This window comes from Carassius carassius, chromosome 24, assembly GCF_963082965.1.
Source record: "Carassius carassius chromosome 24, fCarCar2.1, whole genome shotgun sequence".
NCBI lineage: Eukaryota > Metazoa > Chordata > Actinopteri > Cypriniformes > Cyprinidae > Carassius > Carassius carassius.
The window spans coordinates 2,892,006-2,918,983 of record NC_081778.1 but is presented as its reverse complement, the minus strand read 5'-3'; the positions used below and the strand labels follow the sequence as shown (position 1 = coordinate 2,918,983).

Genomic DNA, 26,978 nt, shown 5'->3' with positions numbered 1-26,978 from the left:
TGCATGACTAGCCGTTCAAAGAACTTCATGATAATAGGAGCAAGTGCAACTGGATGGTAGTCATTGAAGCAGGATGGAGACGGCTTTTTCAGGACAACAGCCTGACTAAGTGAGATATTGAAAATGTCTGTGAAGACATCAGTGAGTTCCACTGCACAGTCTCTCAGTACACGATTAGGGACATTGTCAGGACCCGGAGCTTTGCGTGAATTGATCCTGCTGAAGAATCACGCTGTTTGGGGTCAGCGTCATCACCTGGTCGCAGGGAGGAGGTGGAGTCTTCTGTGCAGTGGTGCTGTTTTGTTCTCAAAGCGAGCGAAGAAGGCGTTCACCTCGTTCAGCAGAGAGATGTTGCTGTCACAGGTCCGCGGTGGGGGCTTGTAGTCCGTAATGGTCTGTATCCCCTGCCACAGGCTCAAAGTGTCTCTGCTGTCACAGAATTGATGGGCTATCCTCCTGGAGTACTGTCTCTTAGCCTCTCTGATGCCAGGGGAAAAGGTTGGCCCTGGCTGTTCTCAGGCCCACCTCATCTCCAGCTAAGAAGGCAGTGTTCTGCGTCTTCAGGCCTCTGTAGACCTCCCCTGTCATCCATGGCTTCTGGTTGGCCCGGACAGTGATGGTCTTTGTGACTGTAAGCTCCTCTCTGTGTGGTGTAAACAAAGTCTAAAATGTTATTACCTTGTGTTGGAAAGTTAATGCGTTGGTGTATTTTTGGAAACACTCTAAGCCATGTTTCCATGAACACAGAAACACAACAGTCTCTTACAGTCCTCTGAGTTGAGCGTAGTAATCAGATGTAGTCCAGTTTATTGTCCAAAAAGCGTACGATAGCCAGTATGATGGTGGGGATAGCTGGCTTGTGTGGGTTAGCCATTAGCCTGGCCCGGAAACCTCTGCACTTACGCCTCTTCTGCTTCCTCTTACTCCACTTGTGGCACCTCCTCTGTGGGCGAGATTCAGTAGTGGGGGTCGGTGATGGTCTAGGCCCCGAAGCAGACCGAGGTCCCGCAGCTCCTCCGCGTGCACGGAGTTTAAGTCTAAAAATGTGGTTCTGCTGATATCCAGCAGAAACCCACGGATGTATGCATGCTTAAAGACAAGTAGACGCGATGAAGGTGTAAAAAACACTACGACTCACAAGACAAAAAACACAAAAACACCATTCTGTCGGGAGCGAGAGAAGCCGTTGTGTGTGGACATGCCGCCATCTTGTTTGTTAACGTCCTGCAACTACAAACCCGATTCCAAAAAAGTTGGGACACTGTACAAATTTCGAGAATAATGGAATAATTTACACATCTCATAAACTTATATTTTATTCACAATAGATTATAGATAACATATCAAATGTTGAAAGTGAGACATTTTGAAGTGGCATGCCAAATATTGGCACATTTTGGATTTCATGAGAGCTACACATTACAAAAAAGTTGGTACAGGTAGCAATAAGAGGCAGGAAAAGTTAAATGTACATATAAGGAACAGCTTGAGGACCAATTTGCAACTTATTAGGTCAATTGGGAACATGATTGGGTATAAAAATAATGGCAGTGTCTCTCAAAAGTAAAGATGGGGAGAGGATCACCAATTCCCCCAGTGCTGCGGCGAAAAATAGTGAGCAATAACAGAAAGGAGTTTCTCAGAGAAAAATTGAGTTTGAAGTTATCATCATCTATAATCCATGATCTTCGGGCCCTTAGATGGCACTGCATCACATACAGGAATGCTACTATAATGGAAATCACAACATGGGCTCAGGAATACTTCCAAAAAACATCTGGTCCCCAGACCTTTGCAAACTGTTATAAAATGAAGATGGGATGCAACACAGTGGTAAACATGGCCTTGACCCAACTTTTTTGAGAAAATCAACTTATTTTTCCCTTAAAAGGATACGTTTTCTCAGTTTAAACATTTGATATGTCATCGATGTTGTATTCTGAATAAAATATTGAAATTTGAAACTTCCACATCATTGCATTCTGTTTTTATTCACAATTTTTACAATGTCCCAACTTTTTTGAAATCAGGTTTGTACACAGACCTGTGACAAGTAGTACTATGGCTGTAGCCATAGGGGTGGAGAGAGTGCAGCAAAGGGCTCGCAAGTCCGTGGCGCAGGAGTGATGACTGACCAAGGTGGAGCCTTGGGGAAGACAAAGGGCTGCAGGCACCCAGATAAGGAAGGGCTGGAGGACTGTGTCATTGTTGTCTCCATAGTGAAAGGTGTTGGTGGGCTGTGCTCTAGATCTGACTGTGCGGCGTCTGTTAAGTATGGCTGGACGAGGCTGCAGTCATCCTCCACTTCACCCACTGTGAACATGGATCCGTATGTCCAAAGTGCAAAGTTGATGCCTAACTGCAAGACAGCTGTGTATTACACAGACAATAGGCTTAACATAACTTAAATACAAGCTAAATAAGGACAGTAACGATGAACACCTGATTAGATTAAATGAATTACCATGACAACTAAAGCGTGGCAAGAAAACTGAACAAAGGAAGTCATGTGACTGAAGAAAACCAATGACATGTCCATAGTCCATGATGATGAAACTAACTACACAGAACTGTGACAAGTAGTACTTCTGTACACAAAATTATAACAGAACTGACCTTCTAAAATCATCCCTATAATGACAAACACAAAACATTAAAGAAAAACTAAAATAATTTCTCAAATGATAATGATGATGCCATTATGCATCATCCATGCAGATGTATAGTTTAGTGTAAAAATAGGATGTTACAGGGTAAAAATGACAGAAATGCCAGATTAATTTTGAAAAATGACTAATATGATGGTATTGATGAATGATCCTGCGGTGCATTACCCCTCTAAGGTAGAAAAACAGTGCAAACAAGAGTGATATACAGGAAAAGATACACCTCTATCTTTGTCTGTGTTCTGCTCTAGATCAGATGACAGATGACTTGGTATATTTCCTAGGTAGCTAAATATAGGTCAGTTCTTTCTAGCAGAGAACAGTTTCTCTCTCTCTCTCTCTCTCTCTCTCTCTCTCACACACACACACACACACACACACTTACAATGACTCTGTCACAGAGGACTGCTGAGCTGCACTTGCATTCAATTGCAGAGCAGGTGACTGGATGACGTACGCTGGATCCTTGTGAGGGCAGTTTCCACAGCAGAATACATGATAGCAGGCACGTTGCTCCGGTGACAACGTGTGAACTGGGAAATCTCAGATGGACTCTTAAAGTGACACTTTTAACTCACTCGGTACACATTCAACATCTAGTTGAAAAATAATCGGTTACAAAACCAAAGCCATTTTCAGGATTTAATATTGCTGGCTTGCTTTTTAGATATTGCATGGAGTGTAAGGTTCATGGTTACAACAGACAGGTTTACACAAGGGTCGTTTAGGGAGCATTTAATCTCTCACCCGACAGGAGCTTGCTGCCTCCAGAGACATGACTGTTACAACTCAACATCGCAACTGTGCAGTGCTTACTAAAGAGCAAACCTTTGTCTGTCTGTACAAAGTATAGTGTGGTTCCTCTGGGTTTCAGTGTGTTATTAGCTGAGTCAGTTTTGTGTTACCTTGGCATAGACATTCAAAGAACGAAGCAACAACAGCAGAGATGCCTCTGGATCACAGGATAACTGGCAAAGAACATAATTAGAAATCATGTCGCAAAACAACAGGGAGATAAATGAAAATGTAATCATCATAATGTCATTATGACCCCATATGTCTCATTAAACTGGATGATTTATAATGGCAGACTACACGAAATAAATAATAATAATAAAAAATAAACCATAAAAATATCCCCCATAAAGTCGATACAACATGTGCACTAATTGAATTTTTCATTGTCTTTCTCACACAAAGCTTACATTTATAGAAGCTTGCACCCCGGGATAAAAAAAATGTAAAAGTCAATTTTGTATTTCAAAATCAGGCTTTTTCCCGCCTCATAATTCTTAGTTTGTATTTAACAATTTACACTTTTTTTCCAATATTGCTGTAATGGATATTCTGTTAAAGGTTTCATGTAGTTTAATTTTCATGGACTTTTAGTTTGATTCTATTTAGTTTCCTTTTTCCTCTGTTCTAGTTCCTACCAATCCTTAGTTGTCATGGTTACAGACTTGATGGTGTCATTCTATTGTTTGCTCTGTGTATTTAAGTTCCTCTTGTTTTTGTTCAGTCTGTCTGGTCTCGTCAGTGTTTTGGTTGTGTTTAGTTTTCCTGCCTTGTTTGGATTCACTTCAGTGTGGATCACTGAAGACTTCTGAAACTTCATCTTTATCTTTATGTGTTTTAAACAACCAAGTTTTGACAGTTGTGAGATATAAACTCAGACATGCAAGATTCTCTGAATTGCTCTGGGAAAAGGAAAAGAAAAAACAGAATTGTGAGAAATTCAATTAGAGAGGGGTAAAATGTCAGAACTGCAGGGGTATTTATACATTTGTATAAATACAAATAAAATATTTTTTGAGGCAAACTATGCATTTGAAGGTCAAACAACAGAGGACCCACAAGTTTTCTGAAGGTGGACATTGGTTTGAATCTCCTTCTGAAGGTTTTCACATTCATTAGACAACCAAAGGTAAAGGAAATTAAGAATTACTTACAATCCTGGTCAGGACTTTGCATCAATCACATTGTGAGTGTAAAAGGTGCTGTAATCTATATCAGTAACCTCCATAAGGATGTTTCATAATTAAATTCATCCTGTAAGTCTTATCTAACAAGCATCTGTAATTAACCCTGGGATTCAATTTAGTCTCAATTTCATTTTTGTGCTGTTGTAAAACAATGTCTGGATCAGTAATTTATTACTCAATACAGACAGTGCAGACAAAACATGGTCCTGTTTTTTTTATACATTTTACATTATATTAAGTTATATTGATTGTTATTGCTGACACTGATTTACTTTGTTTCCTATTGACACTGTAACCAATCTGAAAAACTGTAGATGGCTTTTATAGAACGAACAACAAAAGATAGAGAAAGAGAGAAAAATGTAGTATCTTCTTCTGCTTGGGTAAATATTTAGCAGTCCATTCCAAGATGAGTATAATTGATGTTTAAATAGTCACAATAATTAGATTTAAATATTTTTGTTGCAATTTTAGGAATGAGTCCTATAACCAAAGGCCTCATTTATAAAATGTGCATAGAATCTTAGAATGTGCATAAGCTAAAAATCAATGCTCCGATTTATAAAAGTGGTCTTTGGTGTGCAAAAGTGCTTAGCACCACGTCAGGTTCTAACTGCACTTTTCCTTGTGGCAGAGTCAGAGCACTGTAGGTATTTGGAAATCTAGAGCTAATGACATTAATTAAAGAGCATTTGTAAGGCAGAGCTTTGTAACCATTCATCCGTGAACAATTTCAGGATCTCATCTAGATTTGGATTCTGGAAGAGAGGTGTATGCAGGTTTTTATTTTAATATTTTGTTTATGTGAACATTCGTTTTTCAGAATCACAAGTACGCATATTTGAGAAATGATCTAAGATCAAATGTAGAATGATTTCTATGCAACATTTTATAAATGAGGCCCTTGGAAACCAGTTAGCATTTTTGAATTTTTAGTTCCATTACCCCAAAGTCAATGGATTCTTTTGAATGGGTTTTTGGTTTAATGCCTGAAATAAGGTCTGTGGTGAAGGTCAAGATATCTTCACATTTTATTCTACAACATAAAATACACAATTTATTATTATTATTATTATTATTGAATTATTGTTATTAAAGGTGGTTGCTAACAAGTAGTAAAATGGGACTACAAAGGCTGTTCGGGGGATGTTAAATGTCCTTAGCCTACTATGAAAAAATATCTAAATAATAAACTTTGAATAGTACTGTATTTTTCACAGAAGAAAATTTCACAGGGTCCAAATGACCTGGGGGTGTGCAAATGATGGTAACACTCCACAAAGCTTTGAGAAAAAAAATAAATAAATATGACATGAGCACAGTCATGGTTTATATGTAATTTCCATGTATTTTTCATCTTATTATCGTAAGTAAAAATAAAATTATAGCCTATTGTTTTTTTAGGTACATCTGAGTTGTTTCATAAAAAGCTTTTTTATGGAATATGTGATAGTAGTCATTGTTTTTAATTATTTTAAATATACAATGTCAGTGCATGCGCCCGCATTTGTGGACTGACAAAAACAGCACACTCACCAAACAGAAATCCATTTTTGCTTTAATAAAAAACAATATCATTTGAAAATAAATATGTTTAATAGTTATACTAAAACACAAAAGGTTGTTAATATTTAACAGAACCAATAAATATATTACTGTGAAAATATACTGAAAATGTGGCTGTACATGGCAAACAAACAAAAAACTAATTTCTGGCACTTTCACACAAAGAGAATGTCTGTATTTCGATCACAAAACCGCAAGTTTTGGGTCTCCACCAAAATAACCACTGATTCAAAAAGTTCAAATGAACTAAAGAAGGCGCTTTCAGGAATGTTAAAGTGTTTGTCTTTCTTTTGTCTTCTGTTCCATAAAAGTCGTCCACCGTTTTTCAGATTGGTGACAATGTCGATAGGAAAAAAAAGCAAAACAATATCAACAACACTGCATATAAATAGATCAAATTAAATACACAGAATACTGAACATATTCTAACATTATAAATTAAATGTAGTGAACTACAAAAAGGGATATTAGATATGTATAAACAGATATTGTGTGGTAACTAACAGCTCCAAAAGTTGTGTGCAGTATTCTCTTTGGAAAACATTACGAACATTAAATATTTGAGTTTTCTTTTACTACTGCGGTGAACAGAACTAGTTTGTTCCAGAATTAGCTTTTTGTCACGATTTTTACATTTCTATATATACATACATGTAATATCCCTTTAGTATTATCACACCAAGTCCTATTGGATGTTAATCAGTACAGGTGTCTTTTTGACTAAGACTTCACCCAAGAAAGAGTGACATCACAGAAAGAGATAATTCCACATTTGTATCCCGTGCCTGGACCCAGAAAGAATCACTATTATGTCACTTCCTGTCCTTTGATTGACAGTCTGTAACTGTTCATATAAATGGTTGGAGGTTGTCTTTTGCATCTCTCACTGAAGTCTTGGACATTCAATCCGAGTCTTTAAATATTAATCCACAGCAAGCCGATCCAGTGGAGCATTACCTCGCTGTGTTCTGTCCAATCACAGGCCCAGGTGCAGTGACACTGAAATATATCCCATTCACACGCCAAGCAGCGTCTTCGTTTACTTGTTTGTAGGCGATAGCAGCGACATGTTGTCATTTAATATATATATATATATATATATATATATATATATATATATATATATATATATATATATATATATATATATATATATATTCCATATATTCATCTTAAAAATAATTATCTTAAAAATAGACATTGGGATGATATCTCCTGCCCTCATCTCATTTTCTGTCTTTTGTTCAGGGTAGTGTTAACAGTTCATCCAGGGAATGCATCCTCAGGTTCAAAAGTGCTGTGCCATAAACATAAAAATAGAAATATCCTTCATTTATTGTTCTTCCCAGTGCTCCGCTCATCATCTTGGTTTTTCACATCTGAAAGAGAACAATGGATTGGTTAGAGATCTGCTTAAGATATAAGTCAAGATTTGCTTATTGATCTGTGTTTTCAACCACCCAGCCAATCAGAGTTAAGCCTGTTTACCCACACTACTGTGTTTACAATGGTGCTCGCATTGAAAAATATGCTGAATACTTCCTGATTTATTTTCAAAAATAGCATTTGAAAAAGCCTTATGCTTGGTTCAATATTTCAACAGTGTTACCCTTGTGAAAAAATAGGAGATATTCTATTTAAATTAATGAACTTTCATATACTTTAAAAGTATAGTAATTTAAATATACTTAAGTGTGAAATTAACTTTTTTTGACCTACTTAATTAGGACTTAAGTGCATCTTTATATGTAAATTCATAGTTACTTCTGTTGTCTTTGAAATATGTTTATAGTTTTACTGCTAAATATATAGTGACAAGCATTTATAGTAACTAAAATATACTTTAATGTCATTTCTGTTGAAACTTGTATGTTATGTATTAAAACACATTTGTGATTGCACATTAACAACACACTTTAAATACATTTAAAATGTATTAACTTGAATATAAATGTAAAACAGGATAACACTACAGTTACAATTATAGTTACATGTGCTTTATGTAACACATGTTAGTCAACACATCAAAATAAGTGTACTTTATTAAAGCACAACAAAAGATTATTAAAACATAATGATATTTAAAACATTTCTTTTGACATTTTTAAAGAGTGCACTTTTTAAAAGTGTGTTATGAAACAATCATGGAGTCACTTAAGTGGCCTTTTATTTCATTAATATCTGCAAGTACAGTTTTTTAAATCTACTTTTAAGATTTACTTAAGCGCATTTCTGACAGTCTGAACAAAAACATTGCATTGTACTGTGGTTATGTAATTATGTAAAATTGTTCAGAGGTTGGGTCTTTTGGATGGTTTAAAATAAGGTTAGGGTGGAATGACCACAGGTCAAAGTATGCTGTGATCTCCACAAAACATAACAATAACATTTGGACAACAAATACAGAATGCTAACATATGATGACACAGTTTAAATTAGTGGGACAGTTGATGAGAAGCAAGCCGCATGGACAGTTATATATTTACATACATAATTAAAAAAAAAAAATCTCATATTAGGTATCTGAAACATGAACAGCTAATGGCATGATTTCCACAAGTGATGGCAAAATCAATAATACCAAACTGAATTCTGACTCATTATGTACATAAAATGACAAGATGAAAAAAGAATTACTAATAAAAGGAATATGTCAAAAGCAAAAATCATATTGCTTGCTGACAGAATACCAGCAAAGTCAGTTTGTGTACACTATTAATAATTTCTATGCTCAACGCCAAAGTGGTGATGCTACAAACCATGTCATTATAAAAATGCAGGGCCGTAATTCACCACGGTATCTCACGGCAAATACTCCACATACACACATACACACACACTACGTCAATATATATATATATATATATATATATATATATATGCATATATATAGAAAAGGGAAAATGCAATAAGCGCTATAAGCATGCATATTTCAGAGCTTCAGATGGGACAGGCTGAGAAGATGCATGTTGCACGTGGTGACAGTTCATAAACAAACCTGCAAGTTCTTTCATTTAACTCAAGTTGTCTGGCCTTGCATTGCAATTGTGTGAATTTGCAGGAACATTTACAGGTGAGAGGGTCCTGCACATACAAGCGCTTTCTTCTCTCTGAGCAAGGCTCACAGTGGCTGCAAGGGAAGCAGAAGGGAGAGACAGAAAGACATCTAAGCACTAGTGATTTGGGCAGAGAGCTGGAGACACACACACACACACACTCATGCACCTCACCATCACACAGCACCTCCATTCATTGCATAAATTTGGGTCCTTTTTTTGCTTTGATTTGAAGATCGGTAGCATTAGTGGCAGATTGTGTGTGATGAGAGTGAATTATGACCTCATTCATTCATCAGTGAGCACACATGAGACATAGTGATTAGTTGCAACACTGAAATCAGACAGGAACAAATATTGGACTGACAGACAACTGCATTCACATACACACATTCACTTCAATGAAAGCAGTATGAAGAAAAGCAAAGTCTGTAAAAGTGGTTTGTTCAACTATAGAAACTTGACTCAGTATAGAAGCACAATTTTGAAAAAAATTATCTGTTGTAAAATTTGACATTTTTAATTGTAATTGCACCTACACTGAAAAAAAGAAAGTAAAATTATTTTTTCCAAAAAATACTAATGTTACAGGCACATTTATTAGTTGTAACCAGTATTCATGGTTTGCTTTAAACTTAAAATTTAGATTTAATATTAATATATATATATATATATATATATATATATATATATATATATATATATATATATATGTGTATATATATATATATGTATATATATATATATATATGTATATATATATATATATATGTATATATATATATATATATATATATATATATATATGTATATATATATATATATATATATGTATTTATATATATATATATATATGTATATATATATATATATATATATATTATCCCAAATTAGTGTTGTCACGATACCAAAATTATTGTTTCGATACCGATACCGATAATAGTCAAGAATTGCGATTTCGATACTTTTTCGATACTTTTCCTGAAAAGGGAAAATACACTCTCAAATATCATTACTGTGCTTTATTTTAAAACCGGGACAACATTCTAATCATATAACACATATTTGAAACATATATGAAAACATATATGAAATATCAAAATATTAAAAATAAATTAGAGCAATGAGATTCAAGGTAAAGAAAGAATCAATTTAGCAGCATTATCTCAGTTATCATAAGAAACAAAAGAGTAATAACTTTATCTTGATTCTGAACTTTAAATAAAAATATGAACAGCGATTATATTAAACAATATTTCTGAACTCAAAAGATTAAATGTCAAAAGATAATTATCAATTTAAGCAATGGCATTCAAGTAAAAAAAAAAATAATAATTAGCAGCAATATCTCAGATATTGTAACTTATTCTGTCAGTTGTGCAACCTTTTCTTTCAGAGGAAAAAACTCAGCCAGTGAGCTTTATTGAGCGCCATCTTTTTCTACAGTCATGGACCGGCGGCCACAGTATCACTTGTGCTCGCTCATGCAGCCTAGTGAAGTGCGGGTCGGGTTTTTTTCCAACCCGCGGGTCCCGCATTTATGAAATTATTTGGCCCGCCCCAGCCCGCAAATAAAGTAACATTTCTTTACCCACCCCGACCCGCGCATCGGGGACATCACGGAAGATACGTTGCTACTTAGACCTTCGTATTAACCTTATCAAAGACCCTAATAAAATATGAAAATATATATTCCAAATATTTAATATAGGCTATATGAAATTGCACTATATGGTTCGTCCGTGAACGAATCTTTTAGGTGAACAAATCGTACTCGTTCAGGTAATCCACTGACTCATATTTCTCGTTCACTGAAGTTCCTCCCTCCACAGCAGCGCGCGAGCGCGGCGCTATTAGCAGCGCATGCACAGCTCGTGAACAGCTCTGTGAACTGTTTCATCCTATCAAAGAGTTACTCAAGATGTGACGGAGCATGTGATTTGTTGAATGTAGTGAACCCATATGCCCTTCACTGAACGAGATTGAGAGAACTTCTCATTCGTGTACGAGTTGAATGAACTGATACATCTCGTTTATGAACGAAATGAATGAGTATACAGGGTCAGTGAGCCAAGCATGTAAATCTCGATCAGCAATCAGCAGATACAAAGCACAGTTATTTAAGGTGTGCAGATACGCTCGTTTTCATATTTAGCATACAGAACATAACTCCACGTTTAATCCCAGATTAATGTGAATATTATATATGAACTGTCTGACCAAACAATTAAAATGTTAATTATGCAAGAAAACCTCGTGCGTTGTTCATCTGAACAACTTATTTAATGCGATTATGCACACATTTAAGTAAAGCATAAAAAAAATTTAAGTTGACACACCAACATGAAATACGTCTCTTACAAATCTGGAACGCAGTTATTATTTGAAGTATCGATACTAATAAATTTAGGAATCTTGACGTTTTTAATTTCCAAGAATCGCGATACTTTTGAAGTATCAGTGCACCGTGCAACACTATCCCAAAGACAAAAACATTTACACAAAGTAAAGTATTTATTATAAAGACCATAACATACCTAATCAATATACTCTCTTTAGACATAAGTCAAAATGTTACTTAATGTAGGTCAATATAATAAAACATAATAAACAAAAAGCTAAATCAGCTGTAATAGTATGAAAGTACATTGTTTACTTGCGATAAATCTAAAAACATGTTGTTAGTTAATGTTTAATTTAGTTTACTTACTATTAAGGCAACTTTGAAAGATCTTGATTTTTATTGTGATGTCATTTTAAAATATGTATAATTTTCTTTCTTACAAAAAAAATGATAATCTAGTCAGTATGTGTTCTGCACATCAACACACAAAATACTATTTTTATTGTTTCTTTTATATATAAATATATTCTTCTTTTTTTCTATGGGGAGTGTTATTTGCCTTGAAATGAACAAAGAGGTTTAAACCATTTTTTTTAGATCAATATAAAAATGCACTTTAAATAATTGACAGTCACTTCACTGCTTTCAGTGTAGTAAAGGCGAACCCGTCTACAGGGAAGATATTCAAGCTGTTATTGTCAGAAACATCAATGGGGCTGATATACAGGTGAGCATGACGTTATCCAAGGTGTGGTGGCACATTAGTACGATAATGACAGAGACAGTCATGCAACCTCTGTTTATTTACCTTTGGTTGCATTCCTGTACCAAGAGTGTGTATTTGAGTACAAATAAACGCAGACTGGGGCTTTAAGCCGAAAGAACAAGTGAGATTACAAAGAGCAAACAATCTGTCCTTCAATAAAGCCAATGACTGAAAGCAAAATACTGCTTGAGCACAGATGAGAAGAGGTGCCTCTCTCACTCACTTTTGGCTTTTATCCCAAATTTTGTATAACATACTATTTTAATATCTGCCTACACTTCTGGTCAGTTTTTTTTATCCTGTTCTTTTCAACTTTCTATCACGGTTTCTACAAAAATATTGTGCAGCACAATTGTTTTCAACACTGATGATGATCAGAAATGTTTCTTGAGCAGTTAATCATCATATTAGAAAGATTTCTGAAGATCATGTGACACTGAAGACTGGAGGAATGATGCTGAAAACTCTGCTTTGATCACAATAAATTACATTTTAATACACTTTCACATAGAAAACAATTACTTTAAATTGTAATAATTTCACAATATTACTTTTTTTTACTCTATTTTGTGATCAAATAAATGCAGCCTTGTTGAGCAGAAACATTAAAAAGCATTACGAAATCTTGAGAACTGTTTTGAATCTAATTTGTTTATGCTTATATAAATATTTAGCATTTTAAATAAAATGATATTCACAGTCAGTATTCATTTTTGCTGTGATTTTAAATTTTACATTTATTTTTTGCTCAAAAATTGTACTGTGAATCGCGAATTCCACTGGTATTAGTATAAAGTACTGAAATTTTCCTGAGCAGCACGTCACAGGCTTCTGTCTTCATTAGGAATCAACGACAGACTCTACAGTCCAAATAAGCAGCTGAAGGATCTGAGCCATAGCATGTGTGTGTGTGTGTGTGTGTGTGTGTGTTTGAGTAGCTTAGTGGTAAGGATCCAAGTACAAGGAGTTGAACTTGAGCTTGTGAATCAGAAGTGAGAGTCGCTGGGCTCCCCGCCCCCAGTGCGAACGCTTGCCTTCGTGCTGAAAAGACGACACACAGAGAGCCAGCGCTTAGCCCCATGACCAATGGATTTCATTTAGCCCTCTCAGCTAACCACATCCATCACTGTACGCTCACATTAATCTATAGGTGCAGAAACGCATACAGCCGCCGCTCATTCAATTAAACCGGGAACATTCCTTGACCTCAACCTATTGCATTTTGATCACACGAAGTAAATGTCTTTCCATTAGATAAAATTTCAGAGCAAAAATATGCTGTAAGAGCTTTTATCAACATTTACCTTTCTGAACCATTTTTGTAATGACATTTGACCAACTGGTTTCAAGGCAGTTTTTAGTGGATGCACCAAAAGTGTAAAAATAACAGCCGTTCGATTTTATATTTCTGTTATGTGCACTGCAATTCTACATTTTTACTCATAAAATGAGGATGTATTGGTATAAATCAATGCATTTGGGTTTTATTCAGCAATATTAAATCATATTTTGATCAGTTTAACAAAACAGTTCCCCATTGACTTCCATAATATGGAAAACAATACTGTGGAGGTCAGCTTGAAACAAAATAGCACTAAATGAGGTTTGTGAAACAGCTCACAGTAACCAGCAATAACCTCCATCTCAGGATCACCTACTATTCAAAAGGCTAAAAATAAAAGTGGGTTCATGACAGACACTTGTTACTATGATTAGTATGGGGAAGTATGCAGGGGTCAGTCTTGAGCAACTGCTATGTGAAGAGAGCGGCGGGTGGTCTTCACAGACACCACCTTACAGCTGCTATAAAGTGCCAGAGCCTCGTCCCCAAAGAAAAAACTGAAACAATCCTATAAAAGACAGGACAGCGCTCTTAAGCGATATATACAGGGTGATCCAGGCTTTTACACAAGCACCACTGCTTGTGCTCAGCACTCGACTTGTTGATCAAAACTGAGATTTTCCACATTTGAAGGCATATCACTTGGTGGACTAATTGTTTATTGTGATTATTACTACTAATAAATGGAATTATTTTAACATTTTGTCACATTCCTGTTGCAAACTTATCAAGGCTGCAATCAAACTAAAAAAAAAAAAACTAATCAAGGCTGCATTGCAAATTGTAAAGAAATTTGTGAATGACGTAGACTGCAACTTTAAGACTCCAAAAAGTATCTGTAATTTTCTTTTTCCAAGGGAACATATTCAGCATTTAGCACATGCTTTTATCCAAAATGACTTGCATAATTACTATTTCTTTATTAGACTGCCATGTTCAGCAGATGGTAAGCATTCAATTATGAATGGTTATCTGCCAGAAATAGAGATGCACCGGCTATAAAAAGATGTCCAACACAAATAAAAGGAAAAGCCGTTTTTTTTTTTTTTGGGTGTTGTGTCATGATTAAGTCATGTTGAAAGCAGTGAGTCTTGAGCTTGTGCCTGAGGATTAGGAGGGATCCGGCTGTTGTAACATTTGGAGGAAGCTGAGTTCACTGTTTGGGTGTGAGAACAGTCGAGTGTTTCACTTAGCTTTGTTTTGGGGAAACAGGGTTGAGGGTGTGTCGAGGCGTGCTGTGGGAATCATGACTGCTGTGGTCGTACACCGGCCGATGTTTTGACTTCTCACAATATATTTGCGACAAAATTAGCAAACAATTAACTTCATCATGAATAGTACCATGCTTTTTAATGCACTGTTCATGTGTACACACTCACAGTTCTCTCTGTTAATTTCATATTTGTTTTATTTAATATGTATTTATTTATTTCTTCACAATGCTTGCACAACGCTTGTGAACTTTTAGTACTCAGTGGTGATAGTGATCCAGTAGCGGGAGTGCTAAAGGCCTATACAGTGTGATTTACTATTATAATTTTATTTTTATATTTTCTGTTTTAATTTAATGTTTTAGTAAATTTGTTGAGTTTTTGTCATTTTAAACTGTATATATACACTACCGGTCAAAAGTTTGGGATCAGAATGATTTTTTATGTTTTTTTACAGGGGTTTCTTCTGCTCATCAAGGCTGCATTTATTTGATAAAAAATACAGCAGAAACAAAAGTTATATTGTGAAATATTATTATGATTATAATAACATTTTTCTATTTTAATATACATTAAAATTGATGCGTAGCTGAATTTCCAGCATCATTCTTCCAGTCTTCAGTGTCACATGATCTTCAGAAATCATTATTATATGCTGATTTTTTATCAGTGCTGTAAACTCTTGTGCTGATTAATATCTTTTTTTTTTATTCTTTGATGAACAAAAAGTTGAAAAGAAGAGCATTTATTTAAAATATAATATTTTCTAACAATATACACTACAGTTCAAAAGTTTGGGGTCAGTCATTTTTTTTTCTTTCTCTTTTTTTTAAAGAAATTAAAACTTATATTCAGCCAGGATGTGTTAAATTGTTAAGAAGTGATTTATATTGTTAGAAAATATTTATATTTCAAATAAATGCTGTTCTTTTAAACTTTTTATCAATTAAAGAATCCTGAAAAAAGTATCTGACTTTCTAAAAATAAATATTTGTCAGTACAACTGTGCCAACATTGATAATTCTAACAATAATTCAGAATACTAGAATGATTTCTGAAGGATCACGTGACACTTTATACTGGAGTAATGGCTGATGGAAATTCAGATTTTCATCACTGAAATAAATTATAGTTTAAAGGATATTAAAATAGAAAACATTATTTTATATTGTAATAATATTTTGAAAGATTACGGTTTTATTTTTCTGTATTTTGGATCAAATAAATGTAGCCTTGATGAGCATAAGGGACTTCTTTAAAAAGTCTTACTGACCGATAGTGTATATTTCTATATAGTTTTTTATTATGTTTCTATTTATTCTGCTGAAATTAAATAAGTTACTTTTTTATGTTTTATTTTATTTCAGTTAATGCTATTCTATTTTAAGTCATGAAAATCTGATGCAGATTCATGGCATTGCAGAAGTGGGCATATTTAAACTTAATAAAATATTTATTTGGGGATTTTTTTATTAATAAGGACAGTGGCCAGATGACTTTAAGATGCTGTGAGCTGGATTTCCTGTAACTTTATATTTGGAATTACATATAAGTGAAAATAAAGTAAACTTAGCTCTGCTTTGTGTTTACAAAGTGAACTGCGCTGGCTCTGTGGACATCTGAGTTCATTTAGAGTGCTCTCATACAAGACAAACTTCTTGTGAACCACCCTAAAACTAGTGCTGAACAATAAGCAAATGGGATGCACCAGTTATGACAAAGCAAGCAGCATGAATCTGGCAATGATGAAGATATGCATACTTTCAATTCTCACCCACATCATCTGAGCTGTCATTCGCTCCACTCACATACAGACAGTAAAGACTGCCGAAGCTGCTCCTACTGTGAGTCATGTACATAATATAAACACGACCCACTGACTAATCAGGTCTGAATGACTAGCTCCTTCTGAAAACACATTCTTAGAAAGTGCACTTATGCTCTCAATTTGCTGCTAGAGATATGCTGCATCTTCAGCACTTGAGCTTTACTGCTAATAACAGTCAGATTGCTAAATGCTAACTGTGCTAACATAGAGCCAAGCTGGCTGCTCCTCATCACCAGTCAGTCAGCCCAGTCATTGCAGTTTTAGCCATGTGTTTAGAAACGCCCTGCACCATCTAGAACCGTCCACATTGTCAACAAATGGATCTTATCCAAATCCCACAATGTCCCAGATGAAAAATGGATGAACTGATCTGTTATCTTTAAAATCATCCAAAAGCTTGGCATAGGAAATAATGAAAATATAATAAAACTCAACTTACTTTTCTTTCTTTGATTTGACTTCTTCTTTTTTCCTATAAAAGACAGATGCAACAGGGGTTTAATTCACATTTCAAAATGTAAAGGAGCAGTTCACTCAAAGAAAACTCTGTATTGTGCCAGTCCAATAGAGTATATTGAATTATTGAAGATTTTGTGCTCCCACAGAACAAATAAAAGCATAGTTAACAATAAGCACGAATGGCATGATTTACATTTCGCAATGAGCTACTTCTTGAAGATGCATTTAACCTTAGTTTTAGTGACATACCTGCATTCACACTTGGTGTGTTCTGTGAAACTCAGTTGAAAATTATGCTGTGATACACGTTGTTTGACTCGCAGTACCTACAGGAATACACACAAAAAAAGCACATTTAGTGTGTGAACATGTATTCATGCACTAAATGACTGTCAACTCAACTGTGGCCAAGAGCAACTTCAGCCACACAAATGGGGTGTAAACACAGTGTGCAGCGGTAAACAACATAGCTGACATGTCAGTTAACACCACCTCGCTGTCCCAATGCTGGGCAAGTATGAAGTCATAGGAAGTGTGAAGGATTGCACATGCTGGATTGAACCAGCCTCACCTCCATGGTGACGTTGCGCGTCTCTGTAGGGACACACTCGAGTGCTTCGTCATTGCAGCAGCCTGCACAGCGCATGAGAACCACACAGGACGGGATGTAGGTGTGATCGATCTCGTCAGGATACTCCCGAATGATGTCTACCAGCATCTCTCGGGTCTTACACGCACTCTTTTTATACACATCCATGAAGGGAATCACTAAAGAGGAAGCAAAGCGAGAAATTTCAGTCACTATCATACCAACTTATACTTTTTTACTTTTTATAGCCAGCAGTCATGGTAACTATGAAAAGAGCAGTTTAAAGAGTATTCTCCTTTTGTTTTCCACGGTCAAAAGAACAGCATACAGGTTGGAATAAAATTAAGTAAACCATTTCCATTTTGTTTTGTTTTTTACAAAAACTAACATTTCCTCAGCAATGCCCACCATTGGTGTAACACCTCACACAGGCCTGTTCTGCTCACTGAGGACTTTCCCAAGTGGGAATAAAAAAGGCATGTCACACATGATGAGGCACACACACCAGCACAAGCACCCCCACTTGCACGTCCACCCTAATCTGTAAACCTCCCTAAACTGGCTTCCCATCATTCATTCTGCCCAAATCATGACCCGCAGACTGCCAGGGAAAAGCGTGACCTGAGACAGTGTGGTGCCAGGCTTCACTGCAGACACCTGACCTCCAGGAGAAGCCCACCCTGCCTGACACTCCCTGCCACCCATGAACCTATCAGTGCCCCAGAGCCATGCAAGAAAACCAAACACAACTGCGTTCATGATGCTGATCATGATGGAGTCAATAATTGCTAGTCATCAGTTGGTGGTACCAGCCTTATTTCACCCAATGCCCGATCGTGACACTTCTTCATTTATGGCCATTTTGTCTGTATCTCATATCTTTATTTAGTGAAGTGCAAAATCAAATCATGGCCTGCTTTGATTTAGTAACTCTTAAACAGTTACACTGTGGTTCTGTTTGTTATTAAGCAAATAGATACTGACTACTACTAACCAAGAATCGATATGTTTTTTTTTTTATGCAAAGCAAAACCTTCTAGCATTGTGGGAAAGTGCTTATGAATGGAAGCAGATTGGGAATGACGTAAAAATAACAATACATGTCTCCCCAGAAACGTAACAGGGACTCTATACAAACAACAAATAGTTGTGACCTTGAGGACAAATCAGGAATAAATCATGCAATCGTTGTTCATAAACAAACACAGCCATGGTCAATGACTCCACACAAGGTTGCTTGCGGGTAGAATAAATTATTCTCTTTGACAATCCTAATGAGGTTGGGAAATATGCTTGATTTCTAAACTTGAGCGTCCAAGCAAATATTTATGTAAGTTCAGGCTCAGTGTGATATTAAACTGATTAAGGACAAACAGTGTTGTGTAACAAAAGAGAACCTCAAACGTACAGCATTGGATGGACTATATAGGCCCATTACCTGCCACAGGACTGGAATAAAACCCTTTGCCTTAAGAATGTCATTACATGTATGTCCTCCAGGTGGTGCCAGACTCTTAGCCACATTTACAAAACATTTTTCATATAATACATACTTCAAAATGTATGAACACTGCACATAAAAAGAGACTTACCCTCATTTTTGCTCTTCCCCCCTTCTTTGGGTATGTGGGCAGCCTGTTAGGACAGAGCAGTGACAGTTCTAAGTGACACAACACATACAGCAAGTTATAACCTGACCTGTGTTACACACCACTGAAAGAAACCAATAGTAATACTTGGGAAATGCTTGGGCTTTGTGCAACCTCATTGATGCTATACGTGGTCAGAATGTAGACGCTTAGTATATAAGTAAGGATTGAGGACTCATAGGCCCGGTTTCACAGACTGGGCTTAGACTTAGTCAGGATTAGATCATAGTTCAATTAAGACATTTAAGCAATTTTTATAAACGTGCTTAGAAAAAAACATTACTGGTGTGCATCTTGAGACAAAACAAATGCACTGATTTATTTTAAGATCACTGAGTGCAAGTTTATTTTAGTTAAAACATCTCAGACTTACATTTTAGTCTAGGACTAGGCTTAAGCCTTGTCTGTGAAACCAGGGGTTAGTAAAGTAGTGGTTCTCAGACTTTTTGACTCCCATTGGCCAAGAAAATAATCAAAGGCGCCACTATTTAGGCTGAAATACTTTCTCTGGTACTGAAAAAGCTGCTTGTTTTACAAACTTTGAATTACCATAATCTTGCCGTCTCAGCAGATAATAAACAGCAGTTCATTACATGATTCCATTAGTTTCAAGAACTGTATGGCTCAGCTTTTGATGGTACAAATAAAAAAAAGGAAGAAATATGATGACAGTTTATGGGCAATGTCAGAGGAAATTTAAAAACCAAACCTTTAGGGTAGAACAGTTTGTCACTGGGGCAGTTGCATCAAAGCTACACACATATATTTGTATTCAGTGTAAAGAAGCCCTGTAATCACAAATATACCCAAACTGTAGTAAGATTAAGTAAGACTTAATTTAGTTTTAAGTCACCCTATGGTCCCCTTGCCGGGGCCCTTTAGTGGGCCCTGGGCCCTTAAAACCAGAGAGGTTTTCAAAATTTAGTGAGTGCTTTCATAAAGTATTTATTTATTTATTCCAGGATATAGAATCTCGTTTAATCTGTATTTTTTTCATTTTTTATGTAATTTAATCTTTTAAAATCTCAGTAAGGGAGTCAATTTGTCATTCAAAGCGGCTGCAGAGAGCCAGTTGCTACAACTCAGACTATTTTTTTTTTCCCGCCTACAGATTCGTCTCGCTGGCGTGAGCGCGTGATCGGTCGCTGGTTGGCGCCTTACTGCAGGTGGCGTGGACTGGCGCAACAGCTCTCGGTGTTGCGTGAGAATCTCGCCAGTTTGCCTCACAGACCGTCTGCTTTAATTATCATATCATTATTATATCTCTTATATATCTCATTTTTCATATTCTGCACCCAACGTTAGGACAATGACGACTAATAACCAACTAACCGACAAACAAACGACGGCAGTGTACCTCATCCAGATTTGTTTCACGCTATCAAACATTCGTTGCCTTATCACGATTCAAGTAAATGAATTAATTAGGTGGGAGACAAAGAAAGGAGGGCGTTCAGGTAACATCTTGTCATTATTCTCGTCAAGAGAGCTGTACGTTGCATTATTTCAAATATTAAATTATCGCGAGCACTAATAAAATGCAGAAAGTCCACGTTGTGTCTGTTTTCCCAGTTTTACTAATAAGAAATTCCCTTCTGACTGATTGAACAGAACAGAATAAACCGTATGGATACTCCCGTTAGAGCACGTAGTCTATGTCCAACATAACTGCTTCAACTGGACATTTGCGTTTATAAACATTGAGATTAAATCCCTTAGCCTACTTCCGAGGATGGAAACTGGACTGGCCACTGTATACCACCACAGCATTGATAAATGTTCCTGACATAACAGTATTCTTTTAAACAGTAACTTTTAAGCAGGAAATTCTGTGTGAAACTTAAGGTAATATAGCACTGGACAAATGCACTGTATGCTCGTCCTCTTGCGTGTAATCTGACTGTTTAAATAAAAAACGAATGGCTTTATTCTACTATAATTTCTCACATTTCAAACGCACCAAATTACAAAGCCCTTACCTTGACAGCAGAAAGATGAAGAAGAGCCGCAAACAATAATTGTACCGAATAAACAACAAAGTTCATGATTGTAATTCCAGTGGTGTGTTGCGGCGAGCGTCACTGAAAAGTCTCTGGCTCTCAAAACAATAAAAAGCGGAATATGAATATGAATATGAATGAACCGTGTGATATCGTGGGTCAAAGTAACAATTCCATTCTGCCTTTCAGGACCGTAGCACCTGCGTCGAATCCACTAAAATGAACTTCTTTAACGTTATAGCGCTCCTCCAGAAAATATAATAATATAAATAATAACAATAGCAGTCAAATAAAATAATAATAAATAAAGAAACGGGAGAAAGTCCACACTACGGTCCTCCTTTTTTCGCCACAGTATAACGTGAAGTCGACGTTTAATAAATCAAATTTCAAAACGTCACAGGCAAAACAGAACAAACAAACAAACTAAAAAAAGTTTCGTACACTTCCAAGCGCAACCTCCACTCTGCACGCGCGACTTTGGGCCAGAGAACGGCGTCTGCGCATATGATTATCCTCAAGAGCAAGTCGCTATGTGCCGGTATAAAGTGATCCAATGGCAATCCCTGGTTCAACTGCCGCAGACGTTTCCTTCTGTTCCTCGTCTTATTTCTGCTGTTGCTTTGGTTTTTGTTGTCTTATACCGTTGTGGATGTTGTCTGGCAGTATGGGGAGATCTTGTCACTTTGCGATCGTTCTGTGTTTCAGCGCTTCTTGGCAGATCTGCAATCTTGTGAGGATCGACATACAGGCGCTGATTGGCCAGCCGGAGGCGACGTAGATTATGATGCTTCAATGCGAAGGACTTGACTCACTTCAGCAGGACTAAAGAAGGTGGGAAATTATCCAGAAATCCCATTACGTCTGGATTATTCAGCTTCATAGATAGTCCAAAAATGGATATAGGTCTACAAAAACATTTTAAAACGTATACTTATTTCCTCCCACATCTTCCATTTCGTTTTGTACAGCTTTGACAAGTTTGTGGGTCTCCTAAAAGAAAGGATGTGACTCTTAACGAGAGTTGATATATGCTAATTAACAATTAGTTCTTCTTTAGACATTAAGGGAATTAAGATAACACTTTACAACCAGGTTTTATTTGTTTGTGTTAATGCATCAAGTAACATTATCTACAATACATTTAGCAATCTTTTTTCATGTTAGCCAAGGTCCATAAAATAATATTAACAGACACAACTTTCAATTTCAATAATGCATTGTAAATGTTGAAATTAAAATGAACTAAGATTAAAAGATTAAAAAAGAGCGGCAGCTCTTTTAGGCTGCAGGCATATAGAATTTTCTTTAAAAATACATTAATGTTCCTTATATTCTATTATTGAAAATCTTGGATTGAAAATCTTGGGATGAAGCAAGATGTATACTTGTTTCACCAAAGAAAAATAAAAAATAAAATAAATCTTTGCATCTCATAGATAATACTGAATGTAAAATAGGTGTATAATGTCAGAGCTGGCTTTTACAAACATGAAAAAGAACATTCGTTTGAAAATCAAACCGGTTTCTCATATACTGACTGACTTTTAAAGTTAATAATATAACTTTATATAAGGTTGAAGTATGTCACACAGAGGTTACACAAACCGTTAGTTTACTGTAAAGGCATTACACTGGAATTCCTGTAATAAACATTTAAACTACCACAGTAATATTTACTGACTTCTAATATTACAGGTTCACATGCTTTATGAATGATGCCTAGTTCTTCTAAATATGTATGTAAACATTAAAATATATCGGCCACAGCTACCTGTGCTCGGCAGTCCTGTCATATTTTGAAACCTACAGAAAGGCAAAAAAATAAATAAAAATAAAAAAAAGTGGCTGAATGAAAATATGAGCTGATGTTTACTCCCTTGTGGCCTTAGGAAGTGACAGGGGGTAATACTGGGGCTTCTAAGTTCCCATGAGTACAACTGCTGAGAAAATCCATGAAGACTCAAGGATGGCGCCCCATGGAAAGATGGGAGATTTAGACGTAGCTTCATTTCCCTTGGAAATCACCATGACCTCTTTCTCACTCGCACACAAAGAAATACTCATTCCCTATGTTCCCTGACACAGATGGGTCACGGCCTTCTCTCCCACGGCGCTCAGAGTCAGGCACTTTACTCTGTTACTATGGTTGCCAGCCACTTAATGTCTTCTTCTCTGTATGCTTTAACTTCTTACCCTCACTAACTTGATCCTCGAGTGATGAGTGTAATAGGGTGGGTGAACCACTGCTGTTTCTCACTGTGGAACTATTTGGCCTGATAAACTTGTAAACCATGCACTCATGCTTTGGCACAATGACAGTACTAGTATTCAGTGATAAATGTCATCCTGGAGAAAAACAGATTTCATATAATGAATTAGCTTCTAGTAAAACTTTAATAAGCATGTTTGGGGGCATCGACTGAACATCTAGAGTGATCCAACTGGCAATGACGGCCACTGCATTTAAAGCATAAACCAAAAACAAAATCCATAGCTTTCTGAATGCATCCAGTGAGGTCTTTGTTGATTTTCTTGAACTCAAGAGAGAATGAATTATCTTAGTAGTGAGGACAAAGAGCTTCTGTTCATATAATGGAATTAATGAATTAATTTGATTGAGCAGAGCATGCATGTACTTGTTGTAGATATCTTCGCATAGTCCATTTATTCAGTTTCACCCACAGAGGGCACTGTGTAGACACTGCCTAACATGCTGATAATTTATAGAAAAATAAACTTTTCAAATGTTCACATATTAAGAGCATCTACTACATGATGTGTCAAGCTATATATTTTGTATGTTTAATAGCCCTATAATGCTCTCATAGTCACATCAATAGAATTCATGCCCATGTAATTCAACAAACCACACTGAAATAAAATGTGATTTTATGGTATTTTATTAATCTAAATTCATTGGTTGTATTCAAGTCTATATATATATATATACTTACCGACCACTTTATTAGGTACACCTGTTCAATTGTAACACAAATTGCTAATTAGCCAATCACATGGCAGCAATGATCTACTGGGATTTCACACAAAACCATGGTTTACAGAGAATAGTCTGAAAAAGAGAAAATATCCAGTGAGCGTCAGCTGTGTGGATGAAAATGCCTGGTTGATGTCAGAGGTCAGAGGAGAATGGGCAGACTGGTTAGAGATGATAGAAAGGCAGCAGTAACTCAAATAACCATTTGTTACAACCAAGGTATGCAGAATACCATCTCAGAATGCACAACACATCAAACCCTGAAGCAGATGGTCTACAGCAGCAGAAGACCACACCGGGTGCCACTTCTGTCAGATAAGAACAGGAAACAGAGGCTACAATTCACACAGGCTCACCAAAATTGGAGAAAAAAAGATTGGAAAAACATTGCCTGGTCTGATGAGTTTCGTTTCTGCAGCAACATTCAGATGGTAGGGTCAGAGTTTGGAATAAAGAACATGTAAGCATGGATCCATCCTGCCTTGTCTCAATGGTTCAGGCTGCTGGTGGTGGTGTAATTCCGTGGGGGATATTTTCTTGGCACACTTTGGGCCACAGCCTAGTTTAGTATTGTTGCTGACCATGTCCATCCCTTTATGACTACAGTGTACCCATCTTCTGATGGCTACTTCCAGCAGGATAATGCACCATGTCACAAAGCTCAAATCATCTCAGACTGGTTTCTTGAACATGACAATGAGTTCACTTTACTCAAATGGCCTCCACAGTCACCAGATCTCAAATCCAATAGAGCAGCTTTGGGATGTGGAGGATTCGCATCATGGATGTGCAGCGAACAAATCTGCAGCAACTGCGTGATGCTATCATGTCAATATGGACCAAAATCTCTGAGGAATGTTTCCAACACTTTGTTTAATCTATGACACAAAGAATTAAGGCAGTTCTGAAGACAAAAGGGGGTCCAAGCCGGTACTAGTAACGTGTGGTGAGTGTGATTTTCATGTTCCTGGATTTTTGATATTTTTGTTTTCAACTTAGAAAAAAAACATTTTTGTAGTGTATATTTAGATTTAAATAGAATATTTTTCTTTGGCTTTTCTTTGATATTATCATTGTCAAGACTGCTCTATTTTTTAATAAGTGATTTTTGCATCCAAAACCTCACTCCAGCCAAGGTCTGTCCCCCAGGTTTATCTGTCACCTTGTCCAACAGTCTGAGTGTATTATGTCTTTGTAAAGGGCCTGATAGTTTCTAACACAGAGCGGAGGACACACTCAGATAATTCACACCAAAAACATATTGCTCACAGCTGCACTCTAAATAAAAAGCCAAGCTGCAAAAGATTGATATGTGAAATTAAGGCAGATATCCAAACCCATTCTATCGGGACTGGACGCACCTACTCTGCTGGACTGACCCTACCCTCGGCTTTAACTTCCCCTCAAACGCTGCTCCTTAATCCTAAAGGCCAGCTGGACTTCTTTAAGATGCATCACATGCTTTCTGTGAAAATATTTAGTCTGGGCCTCATGTCCAAGGGAGTCAGAACGATAACATGAGCTGCTGCAGATCAAGACATAGCTTGGAAACGCACTGCATAATAATGGAGAGAGTTACACCGAGGAAGAGTGTGAAAGAAAGAGATGCTGGATTGGGGAAGTTTATTCAGCGGTGAAATGACGTGAGCAGGGAGATGTAGTGAACTCCTGCTACGACATTCCTTATGAGGATTTGATTGAAGAACAACATGCAGGTTCATCTGCAGCGAAAAAGCCTCCCTAGCTTTTGCTGATGTCAGGAGCATGTCAACGTACGGGCAGATAAACTTAATGAGCCCTGTCAGCATCAACACCCACACTAAACACACACAGGCCTGCTGGAGCATACTGTTGAATTACAGCTGCTGTATAAATGCACACCGATGATCAGCATGTCCCACACAATCTTAAGTACTTTCTCTGTCCTAGAACTGACTCTGGGCTGATCATGGTTCAGATGATTCCAAAAAACTGATTAGTTCACCCAACCATCTTAAGATTTTATTTATTGATTTATTTGTCCACACAATTAAAGTTAATGGAACCTAAAGTAACAGAGCACACCACTGACTTTAATTGATGGATGGATGAAAAAAAAACCTCACATTATGCAATCAATCAGTTTTCATTTAAATTGCATTTGAGTTATTATGTTATTTAAAACAAACAAATTAACTAAAAACAACAGTAAACAAATATTTAGGGCCCGAGCACTGGTGCTGCGAGGACCCTATTGGAATTGCTCTGTTTATATTATATATATTTTTTTATATTTTACAAAAAAAATAAAATAAAAAAAAATTGTGACAAAAAAAAAAAAATCGAAATCTTTCATTTTATTTTATTAAGTTCTATTCAATACTGTATTATGTGTTTATATTTCTTTATACTGTGCTATGAGTTTATACTTTTTATAGTTTGACAAGCTAGAGAAGTTTAATTTTTTCTGCGTGCTAACTGAAGCTGCTTTGAGTAGGTATTCAACCTGTCCAAATTTGCTGGTGTGTGAATTGTTTATTTGT

The 26,978-nt window shown here is 36.4% G+C and overlaps 1 protein-coding gene across 2 annotated transcripts; it reads right to left on the bottom strand.

Moving 5' to 3' along the window:
- Positions 1-7,394: 7,394 nt before the first annotated feature.
- Positions 7,395-22,161, bottom strand: LOC132102718 (vascular endothelial growth factor A-A-like). 2 transcript variants are annotated; one of them, XM_059507338.1, is made up of 7 exons: positions 21,438-22,161; positions 19,402-19,444; positions 17,792-17,988; positions 17,470-17,546; positions 17,201-17,233; positions 9,213-9,344; positions 7,395-7,593 (listed from the first exon to the last, which is right to left on the bottom strand). In XM_059507338.1, exons 1-7 carry the CDS (start codon positions 21,501-21,503, stop codon positions 7,575-7,577), a joined length of 567 nt encoding a protein of 188 aa, XP_059363321.1. In that variant the 5' UTR covers positions 21,504-22,161; the 3' UTR covers positions 7,395-7,574. The 2 variants fall into 2 exon arrangements, with proteins under 2 accessions (XP_059363321.1, XP_059363323.1); XM_059507340.1 differs by lacking the exon at positions 9,213-9,344.
- Between the last annotated feature and the right edge of the window lie 4,817 nt (positions 22,162-26,978).